The sequence below is a fragment of the Rhipicephalus sanguineus genome, chromosome 10 (genome assembly GCF_013339695.2).
Source record: "Rhipicephalus sanguineus isolate Rsan-2018 chromosome 10, BIME_Rsan_1.4, whole genome shotgun sequence".
Taxonomy (NCBI): domain Eukaryota; kingdom Metazoa; phylum Arthropoda; class Arachnida; order Ixodida; family Ixodidae; genus Rhipicephalus; species Rhipicephalus sanguineus.
This window is the reverse complement of record NC_051185.1, coordinates 145313272-145324540: the sequence shown is the minus strand read 5'-3', so window position 1 is coordinate 145324540 and position 11269 is coordinate 145313272. Positions and strand designations below refer to the sequence as shown.

The following is an 11269-nucleotide window of genomic DNA, read 5'->3' as shown; positions in this document are numbered from 1 at the left end:
ATTTTCACGTCCAGTACGCAGATGAGAAATGTTGCTTTATTATAATTTTGTTCAAAGATCTATCAACTATAACACCTGAATAATTGAGAAACACATATAACTACTAGCTAACGCGATAGCAGGACAATTGAAGGCGAGGAAATTGTTTAATTACATTTTTCATGCAGTGGTAAAAAATCAGTAATCAAGAGCGAATATTATTTTCAACGTTACCAATTTTCTTAACCATAATCTACATACATTTAGTTTAGGGCATTGAATGGCATTCTCTTATTTAGGTACACATTAAAAAACACCCGGTGGTGGAGATTTTCGGAGGCCTCCTTTACGGTGTCTCTCGTCAGCATGTCGTGGTTTTGGGACGTAAAACCCCCAAAATTGTAATTACTATAGGTAAGTTTCCTGTAACCATCACACGGGCGATAACTATTCCTAATATTATTGATATAAGGTTTGTACAAAATGTAAAATTATTTTTCCGACCTTGCTACAATCTACGGCGAAAAGTCATTGCACTCTTCAGCATAAGCACCTTGGGAGACAACACCAATTTCTTTAAGCTCTAGAGAGGCGGCAGATTTCAGAGAGTGCAAACACTTTAGTTCCTTACACTACTTTGCTATTGTCATTGTGGAATATTTCTTTCGCCAACAGTTTCATTCCCGTTTTATCTGTGTATGGCATGTGTTGTATGCTTTACGTTGAGTACCGTATAATAATTGTTCTCAATGTTAATACTGTTCCGCATACTTGCACTTCATTAATGTATGCAACTGATGTTTTAGCAATTTACTTCATGTCTGTTAACGGTGACTGCTGCCGCTTATATCTCACGTTGCCATTACTGCTTGATTCAAAACCTCTTGTATTCACGCACAAAAGCCCGTAATTCGGTTTCTAGATAAAGGACCTTCCTTTGTACGTAAGTTTCTTATTTTTGTAACGGGCATACACCGACAGATTCTGATCCGGGAGTGTTCAGCAGATGGCCTACCATAACGATACGCTCAAACAAAATACCCCGCACGAAGGAAATACCCAGTTTAACAAAGATGAAAGAACAAAGTAATATTGCCTACACAATAAAGCGAGAAAAGGAAAATGTAAGTAGAGCTTAAGATAAGGATAGCATAGGCTCTCTCAAGACATGAGGGTCAATTGCAGAAAAACATCGCCATCACTTGGTTGATAACCGCAGCAATTATTATTACCTTCTTCAACCACGTAATGATACGCGAAGAAATATCTAACACACAACGGACCTTTTTAAACGATCTGCACTGATACTGAAGTAGCCAATAACTACTCTATAATGGCGCTTTATAGTCAACGATATACTTCCCCTAGCCGGAACTGCGAGTACGTACTCCACATTTTCTGGTTATATATGACATTTTTAAATTTTCTTCGTGCAAGCCATTTCGATATCGGTTTTCATGTTCACTAAAAATATTTACTTCTACACGTCGTACTATGAGGGATACGGGACAATTTTGATTGAAGAAATGTAATAAAGAGTTGCTTCGCAAAATGAGACTGCTTATGGCATGTCTTGTATAAGCGAGTAAAAATGTACTGCAAGAAAAAACTACGCTCTATATACGGCCTAAGATATTTCATTTACACAGCAGAAAACGTGGTGACAAGCCAGTCGAAATAGACACTCAATAAACTCATTAAGAATATTCAGTACCTTTGCGTTGGCATAGCTCTGAAGCATCCATCACAAAGATTAATGTATAGTTACTAACGTGAAAGCCTTCAGTGCTGTTTCAGTTCAGGAGTACCTTGAACTAAGCACGACAGGTGAATGAACTGGTCCACACGTTATCTATGTTATCTATGTTAACACACGTTATCTATGTCACTGATGACGTCACCATGTGATAATACAAACGTCACATGTCAGAAAACGTTGTAGAGTATTTATGACGTCATCACAACGTCACATGATTACGTCATCACAAGGCGTCATGCGATGGAACAATGCCATTGCCATGGAACAATGCCATAAAAGGAACAATGCCATTGACTGGGCACGTTAGGTAATTGAACTCGTGTCTCTAAAACTGCAGCTCATTATGTTTTGCAAGAAGTGTAGTCCCCACTTGTATAAACTAATGAATCGCCAAGTGTGCAAAAGGTGTTAGTCTTGAAGTTATAGAAAACGGAACATCGTGTCTCGAAATAAGAGGCTGCTAAATAAACATTTCTCACATACATCAAAGATGTGGAGCGTAAGTATTGGCAGGTTGATGCGCGTAATTGCTTGAAATAATAATCGCACGGAATATCCGGCTCCCGTCCGCTAAGAGTATTACAACGGCGAATTTGATGCAGGTAGACTCTCTTCGCACAATTTTCGAGTTTCGCCGGTTGAATAAAAGTACACCATGCAGATGCACCATGTCGGATGTGGGATGCCACTACCATATAGAAAATATCATTCAGAGTTTCAACTTACTTTGGGAGACGTAGCTCGACGCATCTGTGCATGAGGAAGAACGAATTAGAACACTTAAGTTGTAACATTACAGCACATGTCCAGCCGATTTTTACTCCGTAAGTTTCAAACATGGCATGCTCGGTGTATGCTTATGCAGGCTGCAAGCTCACAGTAGAAAAAAAAATACACTTCGCGCAGCAGTATATCAAAGCATTTAGGACCTGCAGACATACCCGCGCAGGGAAAAAATGTATTGACGGCACCTTCAATTGTTAAAGTTGTGTCATATGTTTTCATCATGCTTAGCTTGGATGACCCACCAACACCCACACGGCGACTATTTTACGGCGTATAGCCGGTTTGTAACCACTTTGCATATACCTAAATGCTGCCGCCACGGCCGGGAATCCAGCCCGCGTTTTCTAGTTTCGAAGAACGATATTAACTTGGTACTATGGAGGGTTGCTCTCGATTACTGCTGAAATATTAAAGAAGGTGCTGGTGAATGCAGATGCTGGTGATTTACAGCGCATCAACACAACACGTATCTAATTCACTCATAAGCTTTGACATATTGCACGGTGGTCACCGCTTGTATAAGCTAAATTGAACAGTACTACTTTAGCTGGGAATGACCTTTATGCTTGAGAAAGTGTGTCTTCGGGAGCCGTTAGTCTTGTCTCTTCTTACGCTGACTAACGCTGACTAAAGGCGATACATGTGCTGCAAACAGAGGTTTCAAGTGCGGAGCACTTTAGGGGCTCGGGCTGTCTTATGCTGTCATCTTATGCTGTCGTATGCTATCGTTGTCTCATGTCGCTTGGCGTAACGCTGCCAAAATGATGTATAACATAGTCATCTGTAGCATAACCATGTATAGGAAGGGGGCGGGAAAGGGAAGTGAGGGTGAGAATGAAGGGAGAGGGTAAATGATACCACAGCCATATATGGTTTCACGCAAGCAAAACCACGTATAGCTTGTCCATGTATAGCAAGGGATGGGAAAGAGAATGGAAGGCGAGGAGGAGGACAAGAGGAAGGGAGAGGGTATAGTTATTCTCTTTTTTTTGGTCTTTTAAACTTGTCTTATTTCGTCGTGGTTTCTGTGAATGTATGTATTTATGTGCTGCCCTCCTGCATGGACCCAATTAAGGTCTGCAGTATTGTGTAAATAAATAAAAAAATAGTATAGCACAGCCATGTATGGCGTCGCGCAGGCTAAACCATGTATAGCATGTATTTATATAGCATGTATAGCCATGTATAGTATGGTATATTAAGCGTGAGCAAAATAGAGATGAGCATAAGAAGGAGGAAAAACAGAAAGGTAAACCATGCCATAGTCATGTGTACGTCATGCAGGAAAACCTATAGATAGCCATCCATACCATAGCAATGTATAGCGATTGGGCGAGAACTGGAAGTGAGGGTTAGGAGTCATGTAGGGGTGAGGATGGAAAGGAGCAAGGGAGTGAGTAGAGCATAGCGTAGTCATGTATTGCGTCACATAGGCAAAACCATGTGGAGCATAGGCAAGTATATCATGGTATAGTAAGGTCCCGTGAAAGGGACGTGAGAGTGAGGAAGAAAGAGAGGAGGAGGAGAGAGGGTAAAGCATATCAAAGCTATGTGTGGCGTGATGCAGGCAAAACCATGTATAACATAGCCATGTGTAGTTTGGTAGAGTAAGAGTGCGGGAAAGGGAAGTGAGGCTGAGGGGGGAAAGTAGGATGGGAGAGGGTAAAGCTTACCATAGTCTTGTATGGGGTCACGCAGGCAAAACCGTGTGTAGCACAGCCATCCATATAATATCCATGTATAGCACGGCGGCTGGAAAGTGAGGGTGAGCAGGAAGGAAAAGAGGAAGGTAGAGGGCAACGAACAGCATAGCCATGTATGGCGTCACGCAGGCAAAAACATGTATAGTATATTCCTTTATATCAAGGGGGTGGGAGAAAGAAATGATGCTGACGAGGAGTAAAAAAAGGGAGATGGTATAGCATAACATAGCCATCAGGTAATAACATGTATAGCATGGCCATGTATGGTATGGTATAGTAAAGGTGCGGCAAAGGGAATCCAGGGTGAGGAGGAGGAAAAGGAGGAGGCCAGAGCATAGCACATTCATGTATACGTTAGAATAAGAGCGCGGGTAAAGAATGGGAGGGTGAGGAGGAAAGAAAGGAGCAGAAGAGAGGGTAATGCATAGCATAGCCACGTATGGCGTCACGCAGGCAAAACAATGTATAGCACAGTCATCTAAAGGACAGTCATGCACAGGAAGTTCGCGGGAAAGGAAAGTGGAGGTGAGGAAGAGGAAAATGAGGAAAGAGGTGTGCTGTAATCGTATGCTGTCTTATGTCGTCGCTCGGCGTCACGCAGGAGGAGGCTAAAGCGTAGCATAGTCATGTATGAGGTCACGGAGGCAAAACCATGCGTATATACCCATCTATATCATACCCATGTGTGGCAAGGGGGCGGGAAAGGAAAGTGAGGGTTAGGAGTTATATCAGGATGAGGAGGATGGGAATGAGGATGGAGATGGTAAAGCACAGCATAGCCAGCAGAGTAAAATATAGCAAGGGGTGGGAAATGGAAGTGAGGACGAGGAGGAATGATGTGAGGATGAAGGAAAGGAGGAGGGGAGGGTAATGGATAAGATAGCCTATATAGTACACTATAGCAAGGGGTTGGAAAGAGAAGTGAGCGCCACTGCATCAGAAATAAAGATTTCTTTTCCCGCCATGGACGCCGATCAGGCTGCATGTTTGGAACGCCAGCGCTTGCTTGCCCGCGAACGCGTGCATCGCTGAAAGACAGGAGCATCACTGCGCCGCACTTCCTACAACTTTCACGCTGAGTGAAACTGCATACATTTTTTTTTATTTAACCTGTTAAAATCTTTATAACTCACCTCCCGCAGTGGACTGGTCCATGGTCGACTGGTCAGCTTGACAGGTTAAAAGAAAAAGCAATTAGGCAGTCGCACAACCACAAGCATACATGTTAATACATTCATTCGCATTTCTGTGTTACACGCTTTCATTGTGTCTAAACGTGAGAAAGCTGTCACTACCTGATTTTCATCGTCAGTCTTTATTTCTCGCTAAATACGTCACGGCTGACTCAGAAAAATTCATTCCCAGTTCATATGGACACCTTGATGATAGCATCCGCAATAATATTGATCAGTAGGCTCATCCATAAAGCGTTAGCAACGAAGATAATCGTTGGCTATAGTCTCTATCCCGCATTCTACGCCTCGTCTCTTCAGTAAACCTACCGGCCTCTTTAGTCCTTCATCGGCCCGAACTGAAACGCTCAAGCTCGTTTAGCGGTCCACATCAGACTAATCTATGTACACCTCCGGAATCGATAGAGTATTGCGCCTCTGTGGTCTAACGGACTCATGTTAACGCGTCCAAGTAAACAAAGAAAGAAAAGGAAGAAGAAAGATGAAGGTCACGCACTAGACTGACTGACTATTTGCAGCCAAGAGTATTTTCCTTTCAATGGTGTGGAAGTGTACTCGCTCCCTGTGTGGTTTAGGCATAAAAGACAAAACCTTTACATTCAATTGTTGCCTCACTAACTAAAAGAGACTGACATCTTTGGACAGCGCTAATGATTCTCTCTCGATTCTTTCATGGGTGCGAGGTTCTTCCCTACGCCTTCTTAAGCCTTGTTATGACACTTTCTAAGAAAACAAAAACGCGACCATCCTTTGGAATCTGAAGAGGTTGAAAGTGATTCTCTTTCAAAAAAGGCACAACCGACCTCCTTGGAGTCTGGACATCAAAGATCCAACCTTCTCAACTGTCCGACAAAGAGTATCCAATTCCTCCGAAAGGCACAATTATTGGTCTTTGCTGGTTGCTTTGTCCGTGTAGGCTTATGCCACAGGAACGAAAGAAAGAGACGGCTAAACCATAATCGACACCACCAGGGAGCGCGAGCCGTGGCTTCACGTGACACGGGTAAGGGCCGTCTTTATTTGATTTTTTTTTTGCTGTCGCGCCCTGTCCGATTTGCTCGCTGCTTAAAATAAGGGCGCTACCGGTCCCCCCGCATAGATAGGAAGTCGGAACGTCACGGAAGGCCGTTAGTGGCAGTCAAACGGGAGGTCAGGCGTAAATGTGAGGCTTTCTAGGGCGGTCTTCAGGTACGCCGGCTTCAGTCGGTCCAGGCTGACAGTCTCTTCGCGGCCGTTCTGCAGAAGACTGGAAGTTTCTGGGGAGCGATGAAGCACGCGGAATGGTCCATCGTAGGCTGGTGTTAAAGAAGGTCGGTCTGCGTCACGGCGCACGAAAACGTGTGTTGCGGTGGCCAGCTCTGGGTGGACGAATATTTTTTTGTGGTGCGGAGGCCGTGGTGGAGTAGGCCGGACCTGTTGAACGCAGTCCAGGAGGCGTTGTAGGAATCGTTGTGGCTGGGCTGGTAGCTGCGTTGATGTGAAGAAGTCTCCAGGGAGCAGCAGATAACCTCCACACACCAACTCGGCTGCTGAGCACGGTAGGTCTGCCAGAATAAGAGCCCGTAAACCCAGGAGCATCAGGGGCAAGGCATCAACCGAGGTGGCACTATTAAGGGGGGTGGTCAGGGCTGTTTTTACTTGTCGGTGAAGGCGTTCCACCATGCCGTTGGCGCAGGAATTATAAGCAGTGGTACGGCAATGTCTGGCTCCGGGGATGTGATTAAAGCAGGTAAACAACGAGGATTAGAATTGGCGTGCACGGTCTGTTGTCGCGGTGTCAGTACAGCCAAAACGAGATGCTCACGTAGAAATGAAAGCGCGGCCAACTGTCTCAGCGGTGATATCATGAATGGGAATAGCCTCCGGCCAGCGTGTGAAACGATCGACCATAGTGAGTATGTAACGGTAACCTTGATACACTGGGAGAGAGCCCACAATGTCTCGAAGAACGTTGTCGAAACGACCGCCGGGTGGAAGGAAAGCTTGGCGAGGGGTCTTGGTATGCAGAGATACTTTTGTCATCTGGCAGCGCAGGCACATGAGCGTCCAAGCATGACCATCACCGCTGATTCAGGGCCAGACATACCGCTGGGTGAGAAGGCGCCGAGTAGCACGGATGTCTGGGCGGCAGATGTGTAGCGAGCGGAAAACGGTGCGACGTAATGAAGCTGGAACAGAAGGGCAGGCAACATCAGCTGAGACATCGCACCACAGCGGCTCAGATGATAATATATGGGACACCAGGCGTAGTCGGAGGGAACGGGGGTTCTCCAGAAAAGCGGTGAGATCTTTTTCATTCTGCTGTGCGGAGGAGAATGAGGTCTATTCGATGGTTGGATATGAACAGGCAACCGCGGCTATACGAGACAGGGCATCTGCAACGGTGTTGTTCGCGCCTCTCACGTGACTGATGTCAGTTGTGAATTCCGAAATATAAGCAAGATGGCGGAGGTCACGGGGCGCATACTTGGATGAGTTGGTGTGGAAAACGTGTGCCAGTGGCTTATGATCAGTCAAGACGTAAAACGAGCATCCTTCCCGAAAACGGCGAAAGTGCTGAATCGCAGTGTAGATGGCTAGTAACTCCCGGCGGAAGACACTGTTGCGGGTCTCAGCAGGAACTACTTTCCGAAAGTAAAAAGACAAGAGTCTCCACTTGGAATTGATGCACTGCTGTAAGACGGCTCCGACGGCCACGCTGGATGCGTCCACCATAAAGCGAGTAAGGGCGTTGCTGCCCGGATGCATAAGAAGCACGGCGTTTGCGACTGCTTGTTTGGCAGCAGTAGAGGCGGCCTGAGCTTCTGATGACCAAGAAACGAGAGAAGACAACATGGCGGTGGACCGAAAGAGGTCGGTGAACGGCCGAATCAGTTCTGCACAGTGTAGTATGAATCGCCTGGAAAGACTCACGTCCCAGGAATAGGCGCAACTGGCGCCGTGTTGTATCCTGAGGATAGTCCTGGACTGCTTGAACGCGGCACCGACGAGGGCGTATACCCTCGGATGATATGCGATGGCCGAAAAACTCGAGCTCGGATGCGCCGAAAACACATTTGGAGACGTTCACAACGAGGCCGTACTGCTGCAGACGTTGGAACAGAGCGCGTAGATGTTTCTCATGATCATCAGGGGTATGGCTGGCAATGAGGACATCATCAGGGCACGCAAACACAGTAGGGAGGCCCCGTGTGACCTCAGAGATACACGGCTGGAAGGTTTGAGCAGAACTATGGAGTGCAAAAGGCATCCGCACGTACTCAAATTAACCAAATGGAGCCTTGATAGCGGTTTTAGGTATGTCGGAAGGCTCGACGGGAATTTGGTGGTGCGCCTTAACGATGTCCGCTTTGCTAAAAATGGTGCAGCCGTCCAGGCGGGATGTAAAATTCTGGATGTGTGGCAGGGGATAGCTGTCGTGGACCGTCTTGGCGTTCAAAGCTCGGTTCAACGCCAATCGCTGGGGTCACGCTTTGGTACCAGATACAGCGCAGAAGCCCACGCGCTTGACGATGGGCGTATGATTCCGAGCTGGAGCACATGATTTGGTCATGGCGAGACGGTCCCCAAACAAGCGGCGTGGTCGAACGGCTACTGGTGGACCACGGGTGATGATGTGGTGTGTCACCGTATGCTTAGGCGGCTGAGTGAGGTTGCATGGTTTTGTTAACTCCAGAAAACTCGTCAAGATTTCTTCGAATGGAGAGGAAGGTATCAGCATGCGGATGCCCATGGGAGCAAGGTCGGACAGGACTCCAGAGAGAGAGACGAGTCTGACTGTCTATCAGGTGGCGACGCCGCACAATGACGCCCAAATCGAAATATGAAAGGAAGACCGAGCCAATCATCGGTTCAACTTCGTCTGCGATGACTAAAACCCGTCGGAAAATGCTGCGAAGGCCGAAGTCGAGTGCGAGAGATCGGGAGTCCGTACGTCGCTCTAGACGAGCTGTTCACAGCACGAAGCGACTGACCAGGTGACTTTGAACGATCAGCTTTATTCGGGAGCACAATGCTGATATCTGGGCCCGTAGCTATAAGGAACCTGGCGCCGGATTACTGGTCTGTTAGAATGAAGCGGCTGGAGCGCGAAGCGAGGCCACACGCCGCCGTTAGTGATCCCGGCGGGCGTTCGCCTGCCACCAACAGGGAGGTGTGCACTTCGTAGCTCTGTGTCCAAAACGCCGGTGGTACCAGCAGAGAAGTGGGGGCTGGGACTCTGAGCTTGTCGTGGGCGTGGAAGAGCGTGATGACTAGCACAGGGTGAACGGGGTTTCTTGAGGAGGCTCCGGAGTGCGGAAATTGAGGCGGCGAGCTCGTCGATGCGGGCCTCAAGGCGGGAAATCGCCGTCTCTGCAGGCGATAAGGCTGCTGTTTCGGATGGGCAGGCCGCTTCGTGAACTGGATCGGCGAGCTCCGCCAGGCGATCGAGGTTGACGTCGAAGGCCGCCACGTAGACGAGGCGGGTGGGCTGGGAAAGGCGTTGGAGGAAGAGCTTGCGAACCAACGCTGAGTGGGCAGAGACGTTGTGCTCACCGAGAAGCTGTCGCATTCGGCGGAACCGTTAAAAGGGGCGCCGGTCGCCCAGGTCTCCCTCTTCAAGGAGCTGCTGGAGGCGGGCACGTTCTGCCGGCATGAATCGCTGCAGCTCCTTGGTCTTGAGGTGTTGATACGCTGTAGTGTCCGAGGGGCTGAAGGGGACATCGGAGAGCTTGCTGGCAACATCAGGAGGAAGGTCTAAGACGCATGGTAGCAGCGTGTCGTTTCGGAGACAATGCGGTACAGCGAGAATTGCGCCTCGACATGGTCGAACCAAACGTGCGGGTTCTGGGGCCAGAAAGATGGGAGACGGAGTTACACCGTCGAGACGTCGTGCAGACTTGAGGCTTGTTCAGTTGAGAATGCGTTCGGATCGGTCATTGTCGTCGTCCTCGGTGAGCACTTGTAGGCTTATTGCACGGGAGCGCAAGAAAGAGACGGCTAAACCATAATCGACGCCACCACGGAACGCCAGCCGTGGCTTTATGTGCCACAGCTAAGCGCCGTCGTTATTTTCTTTTCTTGCGGTCGCACGCTCTTTGATTTGCTTTCTGCCTGAAGGAGGGCGCTACATCCGATACGCGAATGTTTAAGGCCAGAAGTTCATGGACTGGAACGTTTTACTGATGACTTTATCTTAGCCCTTTGTCTTGGACGCGGGCGGTCCTTACCGTGAAAACGATATCTTCTTCAGGTTCCGACACACGAAGACATAGAACCGCCGCCTTATAACTGAAAAGTCGAAGAGTCGTCAGCCACCATAATTCTACTGCCTGGGATGCCGGACATTTGAGATTCCAGAACTGCTGCTCAGTTATCGATGTAGGTTGCGGAGTGCATAAAAAGATATGCCAATAGCCCTAGCAGAGCCATATGCAAGATTCTTCACTCGCACTTGTCGAATCAAGTCCCACTTTGTTGGGACTATTTGTCGTAACGTGAGAGCGTCAATTGCATACGTGCTGTCGGCGCTACTTTCATTGCGATAGCAATGACATGGACAATCTATACGGGCTTTTCCGTCGCCGTCGCCGTCAGTTTCCGGATAAAGTCCAAAATGATAACATAGGCCCGTGCATCGTATCTTTTGTATGCAGTAAGAAGCTCGCGAGCGCTGGTGACGAACACCACCATGCGGCGACATCACCCGGCGTGCGAAGCCTGCCAGTGACTGCTCATCAAGCGTAGAAGAACCGCCCGTACTTCCTAAGAATCATGAAGAGACGCCAGGGGAGGGGAAGAGTGGGACTGCGTCGCTCGAAAGGCGCGGTCGCTGGCGCGCGTGCTATGTCGACAGCTACCAGGAGACG

The 11269-nt window shown here is 48.0% G+C and overlaps 1 protein-coding gene across 1 annotated transcript; it reads right to left on the bottom strand.

Moving 5' to 3' along the window:
• Nucleotides 1-6548: 6548 nt before the first annotated feature.
• Nucleotides 6549-7082, bottom strand: LOC119406796 (uncharacterized). Its single transcript, XM_037673531.1, has one exon. It carries the CDS (start codon nt 7080-7082, stop codon nt 6549-6551), a length of 534 nt encoding a protein of 177 aa, XP_037529459.1.
• Nucleotides 7083-11269: the final 4187 nt, after the last annotated feature.

What these genes read in the sequence shown, in the direction of transcription:
- LOC119406796 (XM_037673531.1), bottom strand. Translation starts at nt 7,082, where the DNA reads ATGGTGGAACGCCTTCACCGACAAGTAAAAACAGCCCTGACCACCCCC.